This window comes from Mustelus asterias, chromosome 25 (genome assembly GCF_964213995.1).
Source record: "Mustelus asterias chromosome 25, sMusAst1.hap1.1, whole genome shotgun sequence".
Taxonomy (NCBI): domain Eukaryota; kingdom Metazoa; phylum Chordata; class Chondrichthyes; order Carcharhiniformes; family Triakidae; genus Mustelus; species Mustelus asterias.
In genome coordinates, this window is record NC_135825.1 from 44,892,068 (window position 1) to 44,918,968 (window position 26,901).

Here is a 26,901-nt window from a genome sequence, read left to right on the forward strand (position 1 = left end):
AGTGAGAACAGACCAAGTTTCTCCAACCTCTCCACATAGCTCATACCCCCCATACCAGGCAACATCCTGGTAAATCTTTTCTGTACCCTCTCCAAAGCCTCCACATTCTTCTGGTAGTGTGACGACCAGAATTGAACACTATATTCCAAGTGCGGCCTAACTAAGGTTCTATAAAGCTGCAACATGACTTGCCAATTTTTAAACTCAATACCCTGGCCGATGAAGGCAAGCATGCCGTATGCCTTCTTGACTACCTTCTCCACCTGCATTGCCACTTTCAGTGTCCCGTGTACCTGTACACCCAGATCCCTTTGCCTGTCAATACTCTTAAGGGTTCTGCCATTTACTGTATATTTCCTATCTGTATTAGACCTTCCAGAATGCATTACCTCACATTTGTCTGGATTAAACTCCATCTGTAGCCAGTGAGGATACAAAGATTTCTCTCAAGACCCCAGCAATTTCCGCCCTTGCCTCTCTCAGTATTCTGGGGTATATCCCATCAGGCCCTGGGGACTTGTCTAGCTTAATGTTTCTCAAGAACCCCAATACCTCCTCCTTTTTGATCTCAACATGACTCAAACTATCTACACATCCTTTCCCAGACTCATCATTCACCAAGTCCTTCTCTTTGGTGAATACTGACACAAAGTACTCATTTAATATTTCGCCCATTTCCTCTGGCTCCACGCATAGATTCTTTCCCTTGTCCTTGAGTGGGCCAACCCTCTCCCTGGCTACCCTCAATCTCTTTATGTATGTATAAAAAGCCTTGGAATTTTCCTTAATCCTGCTGGCCAATGCTTTTTCATGACCCCTTTTAGCTCCTCTTCCTCCTTGCTTAAGTTTCTTTCTACTTTCCTTGTATTCCACACTTGCTTCATGTGTTTCCAGCCTCCTAGCTTTGACAAATGCTTCCTTTTTCTCTTTGACTAGGCTCACAATATCTCTCATTATCCAAGGTTCCCAAAACTTGCCATACTTATCCTTCATCCTTACAGGAATGTGCCAGTCCTGAATCCCTATCAACTTACACTTGAAAGCCTCCCACATGCAAGATGTTGATTTGCCCTCATGAACCTTTATAGCCCCTATGCCAATTTAGTGTCAATTCATGCCAACCCATGCCCACACCCACCACTATTTCCCTTACTTCCTCCATGTCAACTTTCCTTCTTTCCTTTGACAGTTCTTTAGCAGTTAGACAGTTCTTTGACACTTTTGATCACTACCATGGGTTTATGCACTTTTTATGAACAATCATGTTTATCCTTAACAATCCGAAAGTGTGCTTTGCTTCCCCCAAAGGTGTCCCTGGACCAGATGCACCATGTTCAAACCATTTCTTACCTGGACTAATTTCCAGATACTGGATTTCACATTCCAGGCCAACTAAAAGTTCCACCTCAGTGAGGCAGCGGCGGGTGATTTAGCTGGTCAGCTGCCTCAGCTGGAACCCTGGCCTAACATCCACCCCATCCCAGTGAAAATGGTAAATGTTTGTGTTTGACAGCAAGGCAATGGTGTGGGGGGTGAAACCCCAGCAAATCTGTGTAAGAATGTCACACAAAAAGTCACTGTGCATTGGTTTAAGTAAGGTTTTATTTTACTATGTGTTCGGGATCCATGTTCTCAAAAACAGCATTGGTGCCAAAACACAACTGACAGGACAGCAGCACCGTCATTGACCAGTTTTCTTATAAATGGCCACAAGTCCAGCGATGTACTCTGAGCTCAGCTCCGTGGGCACAACAACCTTCTGCCAATGATTGATCTTCTGCTTCACAACTGGGATCCACAGGCCCTTCTTCTCCAGGTCTTCCATGGACACCAGGAGCTCCTGCATGTACTCACTGTCCCTTTCATCTTTTGCTGATAAACAGAGAAATGCACCTGGAAAAGGGGAAAACACTGACCCAATATCTCCTTATTTACAAGTTCCCAATCAATTATTGTTCCAACTCAACGTGTCCCCCTGTAAATGTTGGCGAAAGGGATTGAAAGCTGTGTTAAAAAGCATCACTTAGCAAACAGCAGTGTTGGCGCTCACATTCTTATAGACAAGTGGAAAATATTGACAGCAGAAGCTGTCAACTTGCAGTCCAAAGTCTTTCATTACATTACTTTCGGGGAGGTGATGGCCCAGTGGTATTATTGCTAAATTATTAATCCAGAAACTCAGCTAATGTTCTGGGGACCCAGGTTCGAATCCCGTCACGGCAGATGGTGAAATTTGAATTCGATAAAAAATATCTGGAATTAAGAATCTACTGATGATAATTAAATAATTGTCGATTGTCGGAAAAAACCATCTGGTTCACTAATGTCCTTTAGGGAAGGAAATCTACTATCCTTATCTGGTCTGGCCGACATGTGACTCCAGAGCCACAGCAAAGTGGTTGACTCTCAAATGCACTCTGGAGAAGGGCAACTAGGGATGGGCAATAAATGCTGGCCAGCTGGCGACGCCCATGTCCCACGAATGAATAAAAAAAAAACTTGATGGGTTATTAGGGGTGAAGGATTAGGAAAACGAAAAGGAAAGCTTTTATTAGCTGGACAGGAAACAGTTTTGCAATGTGTGATACTCAGTTTCTCCACTCATCCTAAACCACATCCACCTTACAGCAAATGATATTCATAAACAGAATATCAGGATCCTGGAATTACTGCAAGGTGGAATCGCTATCAGATTTTAATTGTTTGACCGATGATGTGAAGGAAACACTATGGGCCTGATTCTCCCATTACGACACGCTAATTTTTTGGCGTGTCGAGTTGGGAGATGCGTGTGTCGGCCGGAGAGCAGTCAAGACCACGCTGGAAACCGGCAGGAAGACCAGGAAATGATTTTAATCTATTTGTAATGTAATTTAAATGTCATTATTGGGCACGGGACTGAATTCTCCAGGCCATATATCTGCTGCCCTTGTCCTTCTAGATGGTAGTGGTGTGGGTTTGGAAGGTGCTGCCTAAGGAACCTGGGTGAGTACCAGCAGTAGATCTTGTAGATGGCATCCACTGCTGCCACTCTGTGTTAGTGATGGAGGGAGTGAATGTTGAAGGAGGTGGATGGGGTCCCAATCAACCTGGGTGAAGAAAGGAAGCTACAGGATAGCTCCTCAACCTATAAGATTTAAGGATTGGAAATAAAGAGCAGAAGGACTGAGGAGGGTGAATTAGGCTGGATGACTACAATGATGAATGAGGAATTGAAAGAGAAATTAAGGGAGGGAAGGAATTGGATGATGAGAGAAAAAACAAGAGATGAAAAAGGTGGTGGGCGAGTTTTTAGTCACAAGCCTGTGAGAGTGGGTCACACTCAGAGTCAGAGGGAAGGGGGCACAGCCCTGAGTGAATTCAGAGTCAGAGGAGCTTTTTAAATAGCAAACCTCAGGGAGCTGCCCTCAGCTAGATAATGTAGAGTTAAAGAGCAGAAATAACACACAGGGGAAAGAGTGACCTTGTGTCCTCAGTGTAAGGAGCTGGTTGGTGAGGAGCTGATTGGTATCTTGATTCACATCAAACCAGCAACAATCTTACATTTATTTCAAGATGCTAAATTCTAAATTCAAATAATAGTCTAATCAATGGAGGTACTTAAAACTTGCAAAGTCTCTCACAGCTACTTTCTAGCTCAATTTTCTGAGCACAATCAGAGTTTGTAACAGAAAAATGAAAACAGAAGAAAGAATTGCATTTAAAATGCACCTCTTGCAACCTTGTGGTGTCGCAAAGAACTTTACAAGAATTAAAGTGCACAATTGTTTATTTTCGGTGTTGGCTGAATGATAACTATTGGCCAGGTGAGTTATCCAGGTCAGAGGAAGCAGATGGAAGCTTTCAGGGGGATTATCGGGCTGGAGGCGACAGATAAAGGGCAGGCTCTTGGCACCTATGGTAATTAAATTTGAGGTTCTGGGGAACTGACAGTCAGTGTGAGTTAGTGAGCGCAGGGTTGGTGGGTGTTGCAGGTTAGAAAATAGACATCAGAATTTAAATGAGTGGATGGAGTTTTGGCGGTGGCACAGGCCATGTTATGTTTGTATTTGAGCAGATGTGAACTGGGATACTCAGCTTGGGGTGAAAGTGAATGTAATTCTATTATATTATTTCATATTCTATAAATAGTCATGTCCAGCTTGGGACGATGGCCAGACAATGCGAATGGTGGCATGGGCATAGAACTTGTGGGGAGGCTTGAAGACAACAGCTTTTGTCTTTTCAGTGTTGTGTTAAAGGATAACACTGCTGGTCTAGGACTGGGTGACAGCAAATGCAGAAGTAATGGCAGATTTGAAGGAAGTGGAGGGGAGATTGAGCTGGATGTCACTAGTGTAATTGTGAATTGTGATCCCATGTCCGTAGTGTAAGTTTCAGGGCAATCCTACATATTTTAACATTACAATACATCACCCCTACCCTTGCCTCAACCTCTATCCTATCCTCGGGAGCTTCACAAGGTTGTCTGGGATACTCACAATTCTAAAAGGGGTTCCTTTGTGGTGGGCTCGAATGTATTAGGAGAATACATTCGAGCCCACCACAAAGGTGGTGGGAGAAACCTGACAGTTTAAAAGTGGCCAACTCTGGCTGCTGGCTGATAGAAACCTCCCAGAAGGCTCAGCAGGACAAACATAACCTGCCTGTGGACTGTGCTGAGAAAAAGGTGTGAGTCCCCTGAATATACAAGTGGCCAGAAAGGCAGACACACCAGTGATCTAATCATCAGGAGGACAAAGGGAGATGGAGGCCAACAGACGAACAGTAAACAGACCAGCAGGGAGACAATGGCCACGGAAATCGGCCCATCCACAGAAGACAAGAAGACCCATCCCACTAATGGGATACCGTTCAGGAAGCTCTGCAGGAGCATTAACAAGACATTAAAATAACGACCCCCGGGGGTCAAGGCAGTTCCAGCCTTTTGTGTTTGGACTTGACTCAATTAAACCCGAGACTGCCGGTGATCGGAAGCCCATTGTCCTCGAAAATCACCTACGGGGGCAGGGAAGTTGGTTGTTAAATTGGGCGGAAGTTAAGATCAAGGCAGGCAGACAAGCAAGACCGAGCTCTCTTCCAGAATCGCAAGCTGATGTGCAGAGGTGCAGACCAACAGCAGCCCAGTTTCGACCCTGCACTAAGACATTCGAGCCCACCACAAAGGAACCCCTTTTAGAATTGTGAGTATCCCAGCCAACCTTGTGAAGCTCCCGAGGATAGGATAGAGATTGAGGCAAGGGGAGGGGGTGATGTATTGTAATGTTAAAGTTCAGTAATCTTGTCTTGAACTGTGTAAAGTAAGATTTTACGTTGTACCCGTTAGCATTTCTCCCATAGTGATAGTATAAAGTATAAGTTTTATTCATGTGTGGTGGGGTATTGGAGAGGTTGATTCTATTGTTAAATAAATCACTGTAAGTTTTGAAACTCGTTTGGAGTCCGTCTTGCCTCTTGTTCTCTCATCAGCGCACTCTGACGAGGTCACAGTTTCAATATCCCTTACCATAAATCCAGAGTCGAGAACCGAGGGTGATCTGAGCGATTCGAACCCGCTCACTCAAGGGAGACTGCTGGTCAGGAGATAAAAAGGACAGAGACTCTCTGTTCTCTCTCTTGGAGACCTACTCGAGTGGAGTGGGTGCAGGGTGGCCGTTGTCCCACCGACAAGGGAGAGAATCACTCAGGCCTTGGTGGCGGTTTTGGGATGGCTGTGTGATATAAGTATCAGGTTACCGGTCAGGTATAAACGGTGAGCCTGGTTCAGTGCACTCTCCTGCAGAGTTGTCCCAGTGCAGCATTCCCCGGCCTTTGAAATTTCAAGGCCTGTAAGAGAGAGACACTCGCAGCTATCGGCAGACCCCCAAATACCGGCCTGTAAGTGGAGTAAAGAGAAAGATCCCACTACAGTAGACATTACCGAGGGTCAGTGTGTAAATAAGGAAGATGGTGGGCCCATGCATATCGCTGTTTAAAAGGGAAGGGAGGCAGCAGATGGGAAATTATAGGCCGGTTTGCCGGACTTCGGTCATTGGCTAGATTTTAGAGTCCATTATTAAAGATGAGATCGCGGAGTACTCGGAAGTGCATGATAAAATAGGACTGAGTCAGCATGACTTTGTCAAGGGGAGGTCATGTCTGACAAATCTGTTAGAGTTCTTTGAGGAGGTATCAAGGAACTTAGATAAAGGAGAACCAGTGGATGTGATTTATTTAGATTTCCTGAAGGCCTTTGATAAGGTGCCGCATAGGAGACTGTTAAATAAGTTAAGAGCCCATGGTGTTAAGGGTAAGATCCTGGCATGGATTGAGGATTGGCTGACTGGCAGAAGGCAGAGAGTGGGGATAAAGAGGTCTTTCTCAGGATGGTAGCAGGTGACTAGTGGTGTGCCTCAGGGGTCAGTGCTGGGACCACAACTTTTCACAATATGCATTAACGATTTGGAAGAAGGAACTGAAGGCACTGTTGCTAAGTTTGCAGATGATACAAAGATATGTAAAGGGACGGGTAGTATTGAGGAAGCAGGGGGGCTGCAGAAGGACTTGGACAGGTTAGGAGAGTGGGCAAAGAAGTGGCAGACGGAATACAATGTGGAAAAGTGTGAGGTTATGCACTTTGAAAGGAGGAATGGAGGCATAGACTATTTTCTAAATGAGAAAATGCTTAGGAAATCAGAAACAGAAAGGGACTTGGGAGTCATTGTTCAAGATTCTCTTCTGGTTAACGTGCAGGTTCAGTCGGCAGTTAGGAAGGCAAATGCAATGTTAGCATTCATGTCGAGAGGGCGAGAATACAAGAGCAGGGATGTACCTCTGAGGCTGTAGAAGGCTCTGGTCAGACCCCATTTAGAGTATTGAGAGCAGTTTTGGGCCCCATATCTAAGGAAGGATGTGCTGGCCTTGAAAAGGGTCCAGAGGAGGTTCATAAGAATGATCCCTGGAATGAAGAGCTTGTCGTATGAGGAATGGTTGAGGACTCTGGGTCTGTACTTGTTGGAGTTTGGAGGATGAGGAGGGATCTTATTGAAAATTACAAGATATTGCGAGACCTGGATAGAGTGGACATGGAGAGGATGTTTCCACTGGTAGGAAAAACTAGAAACAGAGGGCACAACCTCAGGCTAAAGGGACGATACTTTAAAACAGAGGTTAGAAAGAATTTCTTCAGCCAGAGAGTGGTGAATCTGTGGAACTCTTTGCCGCAAAAGGCTATGGAGGTCACGTCATTGAGTGTCTTTAAGACAGAGATAGATAGGTTCTTGATTAATAAGGGGATCAGGGGTTATGGGGAAAAGGCAGGAGAATGGGGATGAGAAAAATATCAGCCATGATTGAATGGCGGAGCAGACTCAATGGGCTGAATGGCCTAATTCTGCTCCTATGTCTTTTGGTCTTATGCATAATTCCAGGAGTAATGGTATGGAAGAGAAACCATTGATATTCTTGTTGTAATTAGGTGAGGGAAGTTCCACTGAGATGGGCAATGACAATCAGGAATGATAGCAGGATGGTTTGATCCACCAACGGAAGAGAGAGTGAGGAGAGAAAGTGACCATTGTCTTGACTTTGTCTATCCCTGTTTGAATTTGCGTGACCATGCGTTCCTTCACCTCTTTGTGTTGAATGTTTGCCAGATTTAAATGACCACATTGCCTTACGGTCTTGCATCAGTAAAGTTTTCTGCTCACCTGGCTTAGCGACTCTCAACAGTTCTGGAAGGACATCCAAAGACAGTAGTCCACAGGACAGAGCACCAGTCACTATGACTAAATCATAGGTATCTGCAACATTACAAAACAAAAACCCCAAACTGTCAGCAGCTTCCACATCTTTCCCCTGCACAAGATTAAAAAATATCAAAACACAATGTTGGACAAGCTTCTCAGTGATAAACTTCACATTACAGTAAGCATGAGTTCCCTTGATGTCTGTTTCCTAGGACATTGATTATTGATTTACTGGCCTGACAAATGTTTCAATGATATTGCAATGGAAACGGCACTGGAGCCAGTGCCACAATCTTCATCTTGCGTTGATGTGGAACTGAAATGAATGTGACTCAGACTGCGGCTTCTACTGTTTGGAAAGATTCCTGCTGATATTTCTGAGCAAATACTTGATCCAATGTGCAAAATAACAAGAACTGAAACACAGGAACTATCTGTCAGGATGAACTCACCAGCAGGGTGGGGGTTGTATTGAGCAAGTATCTAATAATAGGAAATGGACAAGAAGAGATGAGAAACCTAAGTTTCAGGGAGCATTGTTACAAAGCCCACTGATGTTGTATATGTGAGAGTGTCCCAACTTGGAACACTGTTTCATAGTGATGTATATTTGTTTGGATGAATGTGAGGAGCCATGTACAACCCAGTGAGAAAACTGAACAGTCTCTGTGTAAAGAAATAATAAAAAATATTTATTAAAATACAAGAAAACCAGAACAAGAAAGACTAATGTGCACAATGACGCTTAATAACTAAACGCACTGTTATATCTGAAATTACAGCTTGTTCCCAAAATATACCCACAGTACCTGAACTAAGACACACCTTTTCCCAAATATTATTATGGTCAGGTGACCCATAACTCCCAGGATTGTTACAGAAATATTGATATTTTTCATGAACATGGATAAAAACTCGAAATGTGGAAGCTGAGTTTAAACCCAGCCCAACTGCAATTTGCAAATTACAGAGCTGGAATAAACTGTTTTCATGCAGACAGGCCTTGGACAATCAACTGCCCGTTGAAACAAGGCAAGTCTGGAACTGCCTGGCCAGGTGCTAATGGCCACATTCTTTCAGAACAAACCGTTGTTCACACCTCCAGTGAAGCTTGTTAAAAGGATGTGACGCAGACTTGGTGACACCCAGCTCACAGAGACGGCCAGAGGCAGAGCATGACAAGGATGGTGCTTGGCAGTTCAAGGTTCAAAACCTCCAAATGTTCTGCAATCTCCAAATACGGAAAGAAGTAACCTCATTGGATTTTCCTGCCCCTGCTGGATGCTAACATTGGACACAGGTCACAGAATCTTTGGGAAGGACTTGAAGAGGGGGATAAAGGGGGCAACCCGGAGCCGCAGCTCTCTCTGCTTTTGTACCTTCGACTGACGGCTGAGCAGCACAGCATCTCCAGCTCCTTGTACCTCGTGGCGGGCATCATCAGACTGACCAGAAATAGAATACCACCTTGGTGAGGTGACCCAAAGACCAGAACCAGCCCTAGACGAGAGGGGAAGCCCAGATCGAGGACTGCATATCTTGAAACATTAGCCAACCCTCAAAGACCGAGGAACAGACTGTCCCAGCCTTATTGAATGGGTATTACCCTGTCTTTTCAGACAAAGAGTTCAAATGCAGTGATCGGGACCTGTGGATAAGGTGTAGTGAATCCTCGGAAATATGTGTCAGAAGAAAAAAACTAGTGTAGATTTGAGACTATTTGCTTATGGATTTAAGACTGTTTACTGAAGAGTCCTGTGAAGAGATTGATAGAGTTTGATAGAGTTCGATTAAAGTAAAATAGTAGAGTCTGATCAATATTGTTTGTCCTTAATAAAGTGTTCAATAAAGTTGTGTTGGACCTCTACCTTGTTCCCTTTGTCTATCTCACCGTGTAAGGTGTCTGAGTTAAAAAGGGTTATTGCAAACTGGTCAAGGTTAGTCAGGGTACATTTGCCTACCTTTCACTTTACCGCATCATCTACTTCAGTAACTCCACTCAAATCCAGCTCCCAGTTCCTGCACAATACAGCTTAGATGCACAGGTCTGGGAAACTGTCTTTTGCTGTTTCAGTGAAGGTACAAAACTGCATCTTTTAGAGGAGAATCATTCTAACTGTAGGGTGTAACTAGCCTCTTGGGCTGTTGGATGTAAGTAGCCTCTCAGGCCGTTGGATGTAACTCGCCTCTCGGGATGTAACTACCCTGCTTCCCAGTGAGGGTGCGAGCAATTACCATTTAGTTGCTTTGATATGATACCCTGTGGATTCGGTTATCTATCTCTCATTTGTATAGCTCCACGGACCTCTGGTCAACCATTTTTACTGATATGGTCATTCACACCCCAAGTTCTCTAGACGCTTGCCAATCTTGTTATTGGGTAAATCACATCTCATTATTCCTCCAGACACATGGTAATCTTGTTACTTGTCTGTTATTTTGTTTTCATCTCAATATCAGCTGTTAAACTCATTAACTTCCCCAAATTCTTAATAGCATCGAGGCAATAACAGTTATCATAGAAAAATACTCAAGAAATTGTTTGAAATCATCATCATCATAGAAACCCTACAGTACAGAAAGAGGCCATTCGGCCCATCGAGTCTACACCGACCACAATCCCACCCAGGCCCCACCCCCATATCCTTACACATTTACCCACTAATCCCTCTAACCTACACATCCCACGACACTAAGGGGCAATTTTTAGCATGGCCAATCAACCTAACCCGCACATCTTTGGACTGTGGGAAGAAACAGGAGCACCCGGAGGAAACCCACGCAGACACGAGGAGAATGTGCAAACTCCACACAGACAGTGACCCAAGCTGGGAATCGAACCCAGGACCCTGGAGCTGTGAAGCAGCAGTGCTAACCACTGTGCTACATCTTATGAGAAAAACATAAGATGAAGACTAAAATAATGGATCGGATGAAAACTAAAAGTGAATGAAGATGGAATTAGGGCAGATAAGCGAGTCAGAAAGGATAGAACTGCAGTAGGATATATTTAAAGGGTGGTTGATAAAGTTTAGGAGCCTTCTGTCCTACTAAAAGCAAGAAAAGTTAAGTATTAAAGAAAAGAGAACACTGGGAGGTTTCCTGTCAATCCCTCCCAACCCCCACCGACATCGAGAACCACTGCCGATCTCTCCCTGCCAGGCTCCCCCACTCCCCCGGATGTCGACCTCCGTACCCCGTCCCCCCCAAGACATTAACTTCCCCCCTCCCCCCCACCCCAGCCGATCACCCCCCGGACATTGCCCCACACCCCTGATCGCCACCCTGGCTGAGCAATCCCGCCCGATTGCTGCCCCAGTTGATTCACCGCCCCCCTGGAGAGTTCCCCTGTTCTCTCATTCAGAACTCCCCCACCTCCCCCTGTCATTACCCTGGCCCCTCAGTACCTGTCCCCTCAGGCCCCACCCCTCAGGCCCTGCCCCCAGGGCCCACACCCTCAGTACCTGCCTCCTAAACACTGCCTGGTGAGGAGTGCCAGAGTGCCAGTGGGCAGTGCCAGAGTGCCAGTGGGCAGTGCCAGAGTGCCAGGCAGGCAGTGCCAGGTTGTCAGTCTGGCACTGCCCAAGGGGCACTGCCCAGCTTTGCTCCCGACCACCCAGGGGGCTTCAATGGTCTCCGTTCCCAGTGAAGATATGGTTCCATTAGTGGGGACCAGATATGATCCTTGCTGGTGAGGACTTCGATCAGAGAATGGGTAAGGGTGTCCAGCACTCACTAATTATGTAGTGAATATTGAAATCGGTTTGCGCCTTTATGGGTGCAGAGCCGATTTTGCCAACAGAACAGGGCCAGTAAGTTTGCAAGAGGCAGAAAATCGGGAGCGATCCTGATTTTGTGCCTCTTGCCCAATCTGACCAGCTTGCCATGCCAAACGAACAGCAGGACAAGTTGGCAACATCGCCCCCAATGGCTCCAGCTGGTCACATGTTGGCTTCTGGAAGTTTCTTAGCCATTTCAAAGTGAATAAAGGCTAATAGCTCAAACATCTGGAACGTAACTGTAACTGACTGTGAAGAATTGATGAACCGCAAGGCAGAGAAACAAACAGGAGGTTTATTCGGAAAAATAACTATATACACAGCGCCGGGGACCCGGGTTCAATTCCAGCCTCAGGTGGACTGTCTGTGTGGAGTTTGCACGTTCTCCCCGTGTCTGTGTGGGCTTCCTTCAGGTGCTCCGGTTTCCTCCCACACTCCAAAGATTTGCCCAGGTTTTTGAAGGTGAATTAGTGGGATAAACATGTGAAGTTACAGGGACAGGGCAGGGGGTGGGCCTAGGTAAATTGATCTGTCAGGGAGTTGTGCAGGCAAGGTGGGTCAAATGGTCTCCTTCTGCACTGTAGGGATTCTATGATTCTATAACATCAAGAAGAAGGTTGTAAAATCAATGGCTCCTGGACTCCAACTGTCAACTCCAACTGTCATCTAGCATGCCACCGCAGTATCATTGTAAGTAACTCATAAACAATTCAGCCAAACTAATCATAGAATCATAGAATCCCTACAGTGCAGCAGGAGGCCATTCTGCCTATTGATGCTGCACCGATTCTCCGACAGAGCATCTTACCCATGTCCTAACCCCATAACCTCACATATTTACCCCGCAAATTCCCCTAATCTAAACATCTTGGAACACGAAGGAGCAATTTAGCATGGCCAATCTACCTAACCTGCACATCTTTGGACTGTGGGAGGAAACCGGAGCACTCGGTAGAAACCCACGCAGGCACGGGGAAAATGTGTAAACCCTACACAGATAGACATCCAAGGCCAGAATCGAACCTGGGTAGCTGGCTCTGTGAGGCAGCAGTGCTAACCACTGTGCCACCGTTCTGCCCTTAATGGACCACACAGATGGTCGGTTTGTTCCATCCAGCTGAAACCAGTATCATATGATCAAAACTTGGGTTGTCTGAACTCCTTTAATTATACAGTCATTGGACCTTATAGTCAGTTACTATTTGACCTCCGATGAGAACAGAACTCTGGGCAAACAGCCTGTGCTGTTTACCATCAAGCAGGTGGCAGCTGGAAGAACATCAAAACTGGAAACTGCTGGAACCATGGAACTCATGTCTCCCAGACTCACTCAGTCTACATGTCTTCCCACGGAAGTCTCGTTCTGGAAAGACGGATCACCCTACAATCAATCAACCTCCCCAAGGAAGAAACCTTCCAATAGCCTTCCGATTCTAGCCTCTGGACACATGTAAAACCCTAACTGGTGTTTTATTGTGGTCCTGACCTGAATCCTCTTCCTTTTTCTTTATCCCCCATTACTGAGGGGTCAACATTGCAAAACTCCGTGTGTGCAAAATAAAGCAACCTTTTTTATTTTGTCCAACCACAAGTTTGGTATGCAAAATTTTCATAGAGGATTGGATCACTCTGAATGTAAGGGTTTGGGAAAACACGCCCTGATTTAGGGAAATCAGAATAAAAAACCTCTTCTGTTTACAGACGAGTAGAGAGCAGGAAATGAGGGCAGTTTAAACTGACCCTCTCCTGTCTGTCACACACGGATAAATGAAGAAATGAAAGGAAGTTTGAAACTAAAGGAAAAGACAATCAGAAATTACACAGACATGAACAGAGAGAATGAGAAAAGGGAAGGAAAGAGATTTAAAAACAATTATGAAGTCAGTGTGGAATAAGAAGACTGAATGAAAAAATGTTAAAATCAATATTAAATTATTTTACTGATACATAAAGAAAAAAAAACAGGATAAAAATATAACAAAGAACTTCTTTGGACACATTCACTGTTTACCGGGGAGAATAACAGGTGCTGCTGACATCCAAGTAAAAGATCAAAAGATAAACGTCCACATTCGAGATCGAGAGGAAGATATAAATTGCTGAACTGATCAGACGTGGAGAGAGGAAAACTCGGCGATTTGATTGGCTGCACTGATGTACACTAAAGATTTACATGGAAGAGATAGCAGTGGCTGTAAAATATCTAATATAAATGTTGAAAATGTATTAGAGAATTGAATAATGCCAGATGTCTGTTGGACAGCCGATATGATCCTTATATTTCGTAATAGACACAGAACAAGACCGATAAACCAGTCACTATTGGGAAAATAATGGAATCCTTACATGAATACATTTTTGATTCTATTGGGACATTTGATTCTATCGGGATATTGACAACATTTAAAAGGCATTTGGACAGATACGGGGAAAGGTTTAGAGGGATATGGGCCAAATGCAGGCAAATGGGGTTTGCTCAGATGGGTTTTTGGTCAGCATGGACCAGTTTGGGCCGAAGGGCCTGTCTCTGTGCAGTAGATTCTATGATTCTACGATAACAGGAAAATATCACAAAAAAGAGCGAGCAGAGATTTCACAAAGGAGGGTCACTCGATCAACCTTTTTGAATTCTTTGAAGAAAAGTGTTTGCACTTGTGGGCAGTTCAAAACTTGGGTGTCATCAAAATCAGATAGTCACAAATGATTGTAATTGGAATTGAAGAGAAACCTCTTTACTCAGTGAGTGGTTAGAATGAGATAATCAAGGAGTAATTGTGGTGAATAGCACTGGTGCATTGAAAGAAAATGTAGATAAACGTGGGGAAGATAGAAAAAGAAGGGAATGCTGAAAGGGTTTGATAATGGAGTGTGCAAGAGTGTGCAAAGAGGCTCATGTGGAACATCAGTGAATTCCCAGCCTTTCTGCTTTGAAATGGGTGATTGGTCTCCCAAGCATTGCTCCTGGGGAGGCAGGAGAAATGCTCCTTATCTGTGAAGTTCACAGATGCTTCGTACTCTAACTTTCACAGCTCACAACCCAAGCACACTGTCTGCAGCCTGCAGGTGGCTCCACTGTTCACCATTCACTGCTTCATTGCCAGCTGGGAGGATTAGACCATAAAACCATAAGACATAGGAGCAGAATTAGGCCACTCGGCCCATCGAGTCTGCTCTGCCATTCAATCATGGCTGATATTTTTCTCACCCCCATTCTCCTGCCTTTTCCCCATAACCCCTGACCCCCTTATTGATCAAGAATCTATCTATCTCCGTCTTAAAGACACTCATTGACCTGGCCTCCACAGCCTTCTGCGGCAAAGAGTTCCACAGATTGCAGCACTGGGATCCATGGAAACGCAGTGAGTCCCGAGATAGCAAATAGGGATGAAGACAGAGAAAAAGAAACACAAACCGGGGCAGGGAGAGAGAACCACAAACTGTTGAGGGAGAGAAAGAGCGACACACTGAGAGAGGGTGAAAGGGACTCACTGCGTTTCCATGGATCCCAGTGCTGCAACCTGTGGAACTCTTTGCCGCAGAAGGTTGTGGAGGCCAGGTCAATGAGTGTCTTTAAGACAGAGATAGACAGATTCTTGATCAATAAGGGGATCAGGGGTTATGGGGAAAAGGCAGGGGAATAGGGATGAGAAAAATATCAGCCATGATTGAATGGCAGAGCAGACTCGATGGGCCGAGTGGCCTAATTCTGCTCCTATGTCTTATGTCTTACTGGGGCAGGGAGAGAAAGAGTGACATATTGGGAGAGGGAGGGAGAGAAACAAACTAGGAGTGAGAGAGAAACACAAATTGTGGGAGGAAGGGAGAGAGAGAATAGGAGACAACTGGGAGAGAGAGAGAGGAGCACAAATTGGGAAGGAAGGAAGTTTGAAACTTAAATTGTGGGGAGTGAGTGAGCGAGAGAAAGGGTGGAATTTTCTGTCTGCTGCTGGGATTGTCCGTAGTCACAGATCAGTGATGTAGCATTGGCTGAGCTACTGAGTTTCCTGTGATGATGGGGCTGGAAAATCCCAGCCAAAGAAACATGAAGAAGAGGGAGTAGAATTCCTGCAAAGTGTGCTATTGTACCAGGAGCAGCTTCCCGCTGAGGACAAGGCTTCAGTGGTGAGATGAGGAAATGAATTAGGTTTGGTTTGGGTTTAATTTAATCATTTTCTGTCTATTGGAAAAGTTGTAAAATTGCAAGAAAATGTATTTAGCCCTCGCTTATTAATATATTTGGTGAATTAATGGATTTACTCGATGGCTGGAATTTTACCGCCCTGCCCGCCAAGGGATTGGGAGCGAGCGAGGGGATGACAATAAAAAGTCTGCTGACCTTGGGCGGGATTTTACGGTTTCGGAATGAGTGAGGCTGTAAAGTCCCACCTGTGGATGATGGTACAGAAATATCACAGTTTCCATTTACATCAAACTTACTCTTAAATTGTTTTTGCTTTTATGTTGTCTCTTTAATTTATAAATTCTGATATTCATTTCATTATAAAGCAGGAAGTCTTAACTTTGTGTCTGGATGGCAGTAAGACACTTAATAAAAGTAAATGTAATAACATTTGCAAACAGTGGGCAAATCTCATGTGAAAACAAAATGTCATGTGATTGAGCATGGTCATGTGATTGAGTGTCATGTGGTCTAATGTCATATGATCAAATCTCCAGGGATATTCCAAACCAGACCTGGCAATGTGTGGAGCTGGTGGTGAAGTGGTATTGTCACTGGGCTAGTAATCCCAGTAATCCTAGTAATCCCTAGTAAATCCCAGTAATCACCCTTGTCTGGCATCAGCCCAACACATAAGGTGAATCCTGAGGACCTGGGTTCAAATCCCACCACAGCAATATTTACATTAAATTTATAAATCTACAATTAAAAGCTATTCTGGTCACCATGAAACCATTGTCATAAAAATCTGGTTCACTAAAGGCCCTTTAGAGAAGGGAATCTGCTGACTTTACCTGGTCTCGTCTACATGTGATTATAGATCTACAGCAATGTGGTTGACCCAGTAAATGCCCTCACCTACCACTCAAACTGCTGCAAAGTCAGAAAGAAATGAAACTGGATGGACCACCCAGAATCAACCGAGGCACTTTCACTGTTGCTGGGTCAAAATCCTGGAACTCCCTCTCTAACTGCATTGTGGGAGTACCTGCACAATGGGCGGTTCAAGAAGGCAGCTCAGCTCCACCTTCAATAAATGAACCTGTGGAACTCTTTGCTGCAGAAAGTTAGGGAGGCCAGGTCATTGAGTGTCTTTAAGACAGAGATAGATAGGTTCTTGATCAATAAGGGGATCAGGGGTTATGGGGAACAGGCAGGAGAATGGGGGTGAGAAAAATATCAGCCATGATTGAATGGCGGAGCAGACTCGATGGGCCGAGTGGCCTAATTCTGCTCCTATGTCTTATGGTCTTATGTCTAAATGCTGGTCTAGTCAGCGATACTCACGCCCTGTGAAAGAATAAATCATTTTAAAAATCCCCATATCTGCACCGGCATTGATTGGCCGTGTTGAATAGTCTCTTTCAGTGCTTTACCCTTTGTAATTCTATGAAGTGGATTTGTTACCTGAAGGCACGGGGAGCTGTTGATCTGGAACAATCAGACATCTTTTCAGACTCTGATACAGGCCTTTGGATTCAGCCACCTTCAACATGCCTTCGCTGCCGTCTATTCCATGGAAGTTCTTAAATCCCAGTCTCTGCAGCTAAAGAAAACAGGAAAATATTCATTGGGCTCCTAATTTTCTGTTGTCTCTCGCAACTCCTTTATTTTGTAAGCCTATCCATGAATGATACAGAATTTACTGCCTTTACTTCACTCAGAAACATGGGAGCCAGAGAATGGCGATCAAACCCCTCAAGCTGGTGCTGCTATTCAATGGCCAATCTGAATCTTAACTCCGTTTACCCACCTTACTGCTGTAACTCAACACTGTTCCTGGAAAAAAAATCTATTAATCACAGTTGTGTGATTATCCCAACCATAACAACCTTCTGGGAGAGAGAGGAGATATCTATCTGGAGAGAGACAGAGATAGAGAGAGAGAGAGAGAGAGATAGAGAGAGTGAGAGCGAGATAGAGAGAGAGTGAGATAGAGATAGAGAGATAGGGATAGAGAGAGAGATATATATATATAGAGAGAGAGAGATAGAGAGAGAGAATGAGGGCAAGATTTCATCAATATTTGTCAGAGTGTCAGGCGCTGACTGAAAACCGGCCTGTTTCTCTCCAGAATCACAGCCGGGTTTTCAGTCCACACCAGAATCTGGGGGTGTGGTTTACACCATCACTCTGGCAGGGTGGGGCCTGATAGAACTGACAAGGCTGCCTCCACCGAGATCAGGCACCATTTTAAAGGCGCACCGATCAGCACTGGAATTAAGCTCCCTTGAAGCCCACCATGGACATGGGGTCTTCACCTGCATTGGGCAACCCACTCCCAACCATCCTCCCTACAACACATGTGTCGTGGGCACTCCCCCCCCACCCCCGCCCCCACACAACCAGACAAATATCGGGTCTCTCTGACCCCGCCTGCACCCCCCCCCCCCACTGCTTCCCACCACCGCCCCCTCCTCCCGCCCCCACCACCCACCCCTCTAACTGCTATCGCCCTCACCTCATTGCCATTGTCCAACCCCCAGGCATCGCCACCCTTGTCTGGCATCAGCCCAACACATAAGGTGAACCCCTCCCCAATGGAGGGCCAACCCCTGGTACTGCTCCTATGCACAGGTTGGCATTTCCAGGTTGGCACTGCCCAGCGGTGCCAGGATACTGCTCCGGCATGTCTCTCTCTCTTCCCCGGGGGTTATACTTACCTTGGCAACCCTCGTGGATCCCCTTGACTAAGTCCCGTTCTTATAAACCTTGCGGTGGTGAGGGTGGGTGGAGTGGGAGGTGAGGGTGGGGGGAGTGGGAGGTGAGGGTGGGGGGAGTGGGAGGTGAGGGTGGGGGTAGTGGGAGGTAAGGGTGGTGGGAGTGGGAGATGAGGGTGGGGGGAGTGGGAGGTGAGGGTGGGGGGAGTGGGAAGTGAGGGTGGGGGGAGTGGGAGGTGAGGGTGGGGGGAGTGGAAGGTGAGACTGGGAGGAGTGGGAGGTGAGGGTGGGGGGAGTGGGAGATGAAGGTGGGGAGTGGGAAGTGAGGATGGGGGGGTGGGAGGTGATGGTGGGAGGGTGGAAGATGAGGGTGGGAGGGTGGGAGGTGAGGGTGGGGGAAGTGGGAGGTGAGGGTGGATGGGTGGGAGGTGAGGATGGAGGTTGAGGGTGAGGGGAGGGTGTGAGGTGAGGGTGGGTGGTGAGGGTGGGGGAGGGTGGCAGGTGAGGGTAAAGCGTGAGGGTGAGGGGAGGGTGGAGGGTAAGGGAAGGGCGGGAGGTAAGATTGAGGGACGGGTGGGAGTGAGGGTGAGGGGAGGGTGGGAGCTGGGAGGTAAGGGTGGGGAAGGTGAGGGTGGGGGAGGGTGGGAGTTGACGGTAGAGGGAGGGTGGGAGGTGAGGGTCGGGGAAGGGTGGGGGGGTGAGGGTGGGGGGGGAGGGTGGGAGGTCAGGGTGGGAGGTGAGGGTGGGGGGAGTGGGAGGTGAGGGTGGGGGATGGGAGGTGAGGATGGATGGGTGGGAGGTGAGGGTCGGGGGTGAGGGTGAGGGTGTGAGGTGAGGGTGAGGGTGGGAGGTGAGGGTGGGGGGAGGGTGGGAGGTGAGGGTGGGGGAGGGTGGGAGGTGAGGGGAGGGTGGAGGGTGAGGGGAGGGTGGGAGGTGAGATTGAGGGAAGGGTGGGAGTGATGGTGAGGGGATGGTGGAGGGGTGAGAGGTGAGGGTGGGGGAGGTGAGGGTGGGGGAAGATGGGAGGTGAGGGTAGAGGGAGGGTGAGAGGTGAGGGTCGGGGAAGGGTGGGAGGTGAGGATGGGGCGAGGGTGGGAGGTGCGGGTGGGAGTTGAGGGTGGGAGGTGAGGGTGGAGGGAGGGTGGGAGGTGAGGGTGGGAGGTGAGGGTGGGGGGAGGGTGGGAGGTGGGGAGAGGATGGGGGTTGGGAGGTGAGGGTCGGGGGGGTGGGAGGTGAGGATGGGGAGAGGGTTGGAGGTGAGGGTGGGGGGTGAGGGTGGGAGATGATTAAAATCAGTGATGCCAGTGAGGTCAGAGTTAGAGGAATAGGGATATTTCTGAGGGTTGTGGGGCTGGAGGAGATTCCAGAGATGGATGGGGAAAGGCCATTGAGGGATTGGAAAACAAGGATAAAAATATATAAAAATGAAGGTGTGACTTCAGTGAGAGTGAGAGTAGTTTTGTGAGTACAGGGATGATGGGGGAGGGGGGAATGGGACTTGGAGTGAGTAAGGACACAGGTGGACATAGTTTTAGATGAGGCCAAGTTTAGTGAGTAGAATGTGGGAGGTCAGCAGGGAATGTGTTAGAATAGTTCAGGTCTAGAAGTGGCAATGATTGGATAAACCAGCTGAAACTGGCCCACGCTACAGCGGTGGAAATAGGCAGTCTGAATGGTGGCGTGTGGGTTAACAGCTCTGAGACGGACTATTCTACACGGCCAGTCAATGCTGGTGCAGGCAGGGGATCTTTAATAATGATTTATTCTTTCACAGGGCGTGAGTATTGCTGGCTGGGCCAGCATTTATTAAAGGTGGTGCTGAACTGCCTCTTGAACCACTGCAGCCCATTGTGTAGGTACTCCCACAATGCAGTTAGTCCCAGGATTTTGACCCAGTGACAGTGAAGATGCCTCTGTCGATTCTGGGTGGTATATCCAGTATCATTTCCAGTACCAGTTTGGGTGCCAGGTGAGGGCATTTACCGAGTCAGACTCAATGATGGCACTAAGGTTGTGAACAGTCTGGTTTGCTCACAGACAGCTTGGCAGATCAATAAGCTTTCAGTTAATCTGCACTGTACCCCTTCCAACATCAATCTATTCTTCCTGAGGACTGGTATCCAGAACTGAATGTGGAATTCCAGGTAGAATTCAACCACGTTTTATAAACCTGTTGTATTCCAATCCCACTGAGAGGGGTTTGGAATTATTTCTGTCTGTGTCCATTAGTTTCTGCTGATTGTCTGCATGGATTCTTCAATTCTCTGCCCCTCCACTGTTCCTAACTTCCCATCATCTTTTTTAGGTCCAGACATCCACATTTTCCTGAATTCAACAGCAATTGTGATAATTTAGCCCGATCACTTCATCTATCAATGATCCTTTGCAGCTTTCTGCTCTCATCTGCGTTATTTTCTGTGTCACCTAACCTGGAGTCCTCAGGATGTCCAGCTCTTTATTTCCTTATCCCAGTTTTGTGTTGACACAGCGAGTGTGGAGAGAGCAGCACAGATTCCTGGGAGCCACAGCTCCTGCTGAGTGAGAATGGAAGTAAGGGGTGTAGATGGGGAGGAGTTTGTTAGGTGTGTTCAGGAGGGTTTCTTGACACAGTATGTAAAGAAGCCTACAAGAGGAGAGGCTGTACTTGATGTGGTATTGGGAAATAAACCTGGGCAGGTGTCAGATCTCTCAGTGGGAGAGCATTTTGGAGATAGTGATCATAATTCTATCTCCTTTACAATAGCATTGGACAGAGATAGGATCAGACAAGTTAGAAAAGTGTTTAATTGGAGTAAGGGGAATTATGAGGCTATCAGGCAGGAAATTGGAGGCTTAAATTGGAAAGAGGTTTTCTCAGGGAAATGTACAGAAGAAATGTGGCAAATTGTCAGGGAATATTTGTCTGGAGTTCTGCATAGCAACGTTCAATGAGACAGGGAAGTTATGGTAGGTTACAGGAACCGTGGTATACAAAGGCTGTAATGAATCTAGTCAAGAAGAAAAGAAAAGCTTACAAAAGGTTGAGGGAGCTAGGTAATGTTAGAGATCTAGAAGAGTATACGGCTAATAGGAAGGATCTTAAGAAGGAAATTAGGAGAGCAAGAAGGGGTCATGAGAAGGCCTTGGCAGGCAGGATTAAGGAAGACCCCAAGGCATTCTACAAGTATGTGAAGAGCAAGAGGATAAGACGTGAAAGAATAGGACCTATCAAATGTGGCGGTGGGAAAATTTGTATGGAACGGTAAGAAATAGCAGAGGTACTTAATGAATACTTTACTTCAGTATTCACTGTGGAAAAGGATCTTGGTGGTTGTAGTGCAGACTTGCAGCGGACTGAAAAGCTTGAGCATGTAGATATTAAGAAAGAGGATGTGTTGGAGCTTTTGAAAAGCATCAAGTTAGATAAGTCGCCGGGACTGGATGAGATATACCCCAGGCTACTGTGGGAGGCGAGGGAGGAGATTGCTGAGCCTCTGACGATGATCTTTGCATCATCAATGGAGGCGGAAGAGGTTCCGGAGGATTGGAGGATTGCGGATGTTGTTCCTTTATTCAAGAAAGAGAGTAGAGATAGCCCTGGAAATTATAGACCAGTGAGTCTAACCTCAGTGGTTGGTAAGTTGATGGAGAAGATCCTGAGAGGGAGGATTTATGAACATTTGGAGAGGTATAATATGATTAAGAATAGTCAGCATGGCTTTGTCAAAGGCAGATCATGCCTTACAAGCCTGATTGAACTTTTTGAGGATGTGACTAAACACATTGATGAAGGAAGAGCAGTAGATGTAGTATATATGGACTTCAGCAAGGCATTCGATAAGGTGCCCCATGCAAGGCTTATTGAGAAAGTGAGGGGGCATGGGATCCAAGGGGACATTGCTTTGTGGATCCAGAGCTGGCTTGCCCACAGAAGGCAAAGAGTGGTTATAGATGGGTCATATTCTGCATGGAGGTCGGTCACTAGTGGAGTGCCCCAGGGATCTGTTCTGGGACCCTTACTCTCTGTGATTTTTATAAATGACCTGGATGAGGAAGTGGAGGGATGAGTTGGTAAGTTTGCTGATGACACAAAGGTTGGAGATGTTGTGGATAGTGTGGAGGGATGTCAGAAGTTGCAGCGAGACATTGATAGGATGCAAGACTGGGCGGAGAAGTGGCAGATGGCGTTCAACCCAGATAAGTGTGAGGTGGTTCATTTTGGCAGGTCAAATAGGATGGCAGAATATAATATTAATGGTAGGACCCTTGGCAGTGGTTAAGAAGGCGTATGGTGTACTGGCCTTCATCAATCGAGGAATTGAGTTTAGGAGTCGTGAGATAACGTTGCAGCTATATAGAACCCTGGTCAGACCCCACTTGGAGTACTGTGCTCAGTTCTGGTTGCCTCATTACAGGAAGGATGTGGAAGCCATAGAAAGGGTGCAGAGGAGATTTACAAGGATGTTGCCTGGGTTGGGGAGCATGCCTTATGAGGGTAGGTTGAGTGAGCTTGGCCTTTTCTCCTTGGAGAAACGAAGGATGAGGGGTGACCTGATAGAGGTGTATAAGATGTTGAGAGGTATTGATCGAGTGGACAGTCAGAGGCTTTTTCCCAGGGCTGAAATGGTTGCCACAAGAGGACACGGGTTTAAGGTGCTGGGGAGTAGGTACAGAGGAGATGTCGGGGTAAGTTTTTCACTCAGAGGATGCACGGGTGAGTGGAATGGGCTGCTAGCAACGGCGGTGGAGGCGGATTCGATAGGGTCTTTTAAGAGACTTTTAGATAAGCACATGGAACTTAGTAAGATAGAGGGTTATAGGTAAGCCTAGTAATCACTAAGGTAGGGACATGTTGGGCACAACTTTATGGGCTGAAGGGCTGTATTGTGCTGTTGTTTTTCTATGTTTCTATGTTTCTATGAATGTCTATCACACGCCCTCAGCTTAAACTGAGCAGATCACAAGGAAGAATATGACTTAAGCTCAGATTCGAGCCAAATTGCCCTGAAGCAACGATACCTGACTGTCAATGTAATTTCTGATCATCTTGATACCTGTTCAGCAGCTTTTCCTGTTCCACAGGCAACATCCAGGACTAGGGTGCTGTCTCTCTCTCTGGGAAACACGGGGTCCAGAATGTCAGCAGCAAAGGTATGAGCTTGATAATTTATCACTTCAAGGTCCTTGGAAAAGAAAATGTCACTTTTTTATTAATTTCATTTCATTCCATTCCCTTCTGACCGACTTCCAGCAGTAGCGAGCACAATTGTTCCCAATGTGTATTTGTGTAGAGTGTCAGATATGTTGTAATCTAATGTGACTGCGAGGGCAGTCTCCCACATTTCAATCCCATTGGTGTGAAAGGGGGGATTCACCAGGCCAATGGGACAGAAAACCCTCCCGACTCCCTGTGGGGGCCACTTTGAACATCCTGATCTTACCTCATTTCATCAGTTATGCAGAATGTTACTCCCCCTCCCCTCACCCCCACTGCCAAGAGCTTGGGAGCTGATGGGGAGTGATGGGGAGAGGGGGGGAAGGTGGGGAGTGAGGGGGAGAGGGGGGAAGATGGGGAGTGAGGAGGAGAGCGGGGAGAAGGTGGGGAGTGATGGGGAGAGGGGGGAAGGTGGGGAGTGCTGGGGAGAGGGGGGAAGGTGGGGAGTGATGGGGAGAGGGGGGAAGGTGGGGAGTGATGGGGAGAGCGGGGAAGATGGGGAGTGACAGAAAGGGCAGTGGGGAGGGAGGAAGGTGGGGAATGAGGGGGCAAGTGGTGGGCAGTGAGGAGGAGGAGGAGGTGATGAGGATTGAGAGGGGGCAATGGGAGAGGGGCACTAACATTTCCAGTCTGGACTTCCCACCCGCCGAAATCTGTCTGCAATGTTCCAGAGGAAAGGTGAAGCCGAACCCACCAGCCTCTGACAGGGCACGGGATTTTTTCAGTGAACCGAGAACCTGGGTGGGACGAGTTGAAACACATTTGAAGCAACTATCAACAGCTAAAGATATTCTTGAAAAGGAGCAAGTTTCAGGGGCCTGGGGAATGAACAAGAGTATGAGACTAATTGGGTTACATTCAAAGAGCCAGCACAGGTATGATTTACCAAATAGCCTGTGACTATGCTGAATGATTGTGTAATTGTTATTGGATGAGTCTTTACAGCTGGATGATTTAGTGAGTGTTCGGCTGCTGTCTGTGATTGATTGAATGAAGGCAACAATTAGACATTCCTCCTGTTTAAAATTTATTTATTAGTGTCACAAGTAGGCTTACATTAACACTGCAATGAAGTTACTGTGAAAATTCCCGAGTCGCCACACTCTGGCACCTGTTCGGGTACACTGAGGGAGAATTTAGCATGGCCAATGCACCTAACCAGCACATCTTTGGACTGTAGGAGGAAACCGGAGCACCCGGAGGAAACTCACGCAGACACATGGAAAACGTGCAAACTCCACACAGACAGTGAGTCAAGCCGGGAATCAAACCTCGGCCCCTGACACTGTGAGGCAGCAATGCTAACCACTGTGCCACCGTGCAGCCCATATACTATCCTTTGATTAAATATTTCTGGGTTTAAATTCAGAGAGTCAGATAAACATATTCTGTTGTAACTACACTTTATTTTAATGTTTGATTTACTCGGTGTTGCAATTCTGCACAAATAAGGTGATGTGAGAGTTGTGGTTTATCAAAACATTATGTTTACAAATTGTATCATTTGTTATCTGGACTGAGGGGCCAGACATCCATTATGCTTGTTAAAACACCTGAACCCCAGAGAAAATATTGCTTTATTGATAGCTCAGACTCTCTGATCTCTGCTGTCAATGTCACAACGTGAATTTACTCAACGATAAGTGGTTTCAATGATTTGATTTCTTTTGTTATTGATATATTAATGGCTTTGACTGAATGACACTTTTTTGTCCTCTAAATGAAATGACTTCTTTTTAACTCACACTCTCACACATACATGCACAGTCTCACACACATACCAGCTACACCACACCCAGTCTCACACACATACCAGCTACAGCACACCCAGTCTCACACACATACCAACTATCTCACACACACCCAATCTCTCCCACACTCATTAATCTTAAAAATGTGTGAGATTGAAAGGACAAAATCACCTTCTCATAGTTTTCTGCCCAACTGTTGTAAAACTTCACTTTCTCCTCAGGATCCTTGATGCTGTACACTGTGAGAATGTTCTGGATAGAATGATCTGCATCTGTACCAGACTCTGCCATTCTGTGAGAGGAAAGTTCTCCAGTAAATAACAGCTAGTCTATGTAGAAATGAATTGACGAGATTAAAAATGTGTTTATATCACCCCCCTCACATTCAAATCTCTGAAGCAATGTCTCGAAAATTCAGTTAGTTACAGATGTGTCTGATCCTTGTTCTGTACAGGCCAGCACTGAGTTAATTAGAATAGAATCATAGAATCCCTATAGCGCAGAAGGAGGCCATTTGGCCCATCGAGCCTGAACCGACGACAATCCCACCCAGGCCCTCCCCCTTACGTATTTACTCTGCTAGTCACCCTGCCAAGAAGGGGCAGTGTAGCATAGCCAATCAACCTAACCCACACATGATTGGAGATTACAGATAATATATTATGGATTGGGTGCTACATTTGATCAGATACCCATCACCTGCCCACAAGATTTATAACTTGTTGCATGATCATTGAGAATAATTTGAAATCAGCACTTTGAATTGTAACTGCTTGTGTAAAGAATGCTCATGGAATTTTCCAGTTGTTTGTCACAGATTTTGAGGAAGAATTCAGGAGTCATTTTGAAAGATATTTTCACCCACCACTGTTAATTTAGCAATTGAAATTTCGAAAGAAAAAGCAAATTTGCTTTTCTGTGACCTCTGAGAATCCAAGGATGTTCTCCAACTGATGAGTTTCTTTGGAAGTGTAATCACTGTTGTTTGGCTGGCAGAGGCAGCAACTGATTGCGTACAGCAAGATCCCACAAATAATACCGAGATAAGTGACTAATTTGTATCCACCCGGGTGCTGAGAGAGAAGTAGAGTGGAGGCTGTATCGATGATAAAAGATGTGAAGGCTGGGTGATACTGCCTTGGCTTACCCTTACATCCAGCCTTGTGTCACTGTCTGTGTGGAGTTTGCACGTTCTCCCCGTGTCTGCGTGGGTTTCCACTGGGTGCTCCGGTTTCCTCCCACAGTACAAAGATGTGCAGGTTAGGTGGATTGGCCATGCTGAATTGCCCCTTAGTGTCCCAAGTGCCTACTTTCTCAGAAGACTAAGGAAATTTGGTATGTCCACTATTACTGTCACCAACTTTTACAGATGCACCATAGAAAGCATTATTTCTGGTTGTATCACAGCTTGGTATGGCTCTTGCTCTGTCCAAAACTGCAAAAAACTACAAAGGGTTGTGAACAAAGCCCAGGCAATCACCCAAACCAGCCTCCCACCCATTGACTCTGTCTACACCCTCTGCTGCCTCAGAAAAGCAACCAGCATAATCAAGGATCCTATGCACTCTGGACATACTCTCTTCCACCTTCCTCTGTCAGGAAAAAGATAC

General features: G+C 46.3%; 3 protein-coding genes across 3 annotated transcripts in view; 2 read left to right on the plus strand and 1 right to left on the minus strand.

The window, feature by feature from the left end:
- Nucleotides 1–26,901, plus strand: part of LOC144511943 (sodium-coupled monocarboxylate transporter 1-like) — a 673,058-nt gene that overhangs the window by 134,317 nt on the left and 511,840 nt on the right. The window lies entirely within an intron of this gene.
- LOC144511937 (methyltransferase-like protein 27) lies at nucleotides 1,585–25,616 on the minus strand. The gene is made up of 5 exons (XM_078242420.1): nucleotides 25,463–25,616; nucleotides 23,380–23,508; nucleotides 17,094–17,232; nucleotides 7,689–7,781; nucleotides 1,585–1,893 (listed from the first exon to the last, which is right to left on the minus strand). The coding sequence occupies exons 1-5, from the start codon at nucleotides 25,580–25,582 to the stop codon at nucleotides 1,682–1,684; spliced, it is 693 nt and encodes a 230-aa protein (XP_078098546.1). The 5' UTR covers nucleotides 25,583–25,616; the 3' UTR covers nucleotides 1,585–1,681.
- The window catches only part of LOC144511936 (methyltransferase-like protein 27), a 40,716-nt gene continuing 38,088 nt past the window's right edge, over nucleotides 24,274–26,901 (plus strand). The window contains exon 1 of the mRNA XM_078242419.1: nucleotides 24,274–24,415. The gene's annotated coding sequence lies outside the window, so the exon portion shown is untranslated. The remainder of the gene's footprint in view (nucleotides 24,416–26,901) is intronic.

Excerpts from the sequence above, each read along its gene's own strand:
- LOC144511937 (XM_078242420.1), bottom strand. The coding sequence starts at position 25,582 with ATGGCAGAGTCTGGTACAGATGCAGATCATTCTATCCAGAACATTCTC. Across the intron at positions 17,233-23,379 it reads CAGGAAAAGCTGCTGAACAG|CTGCAGAGACTGGGATTTAA; the intron begins GTATCAAGATGA and ends TGTTTTCTTTAG. Across the intron at positions 1,894-7,688 it reads GTTGAGAGTCGCTAAGCCAG|GTGCATTTCTCTGTTTATCA; the intron begins GTGAGCAGAAAA and ends CCCCTTTTCCAG.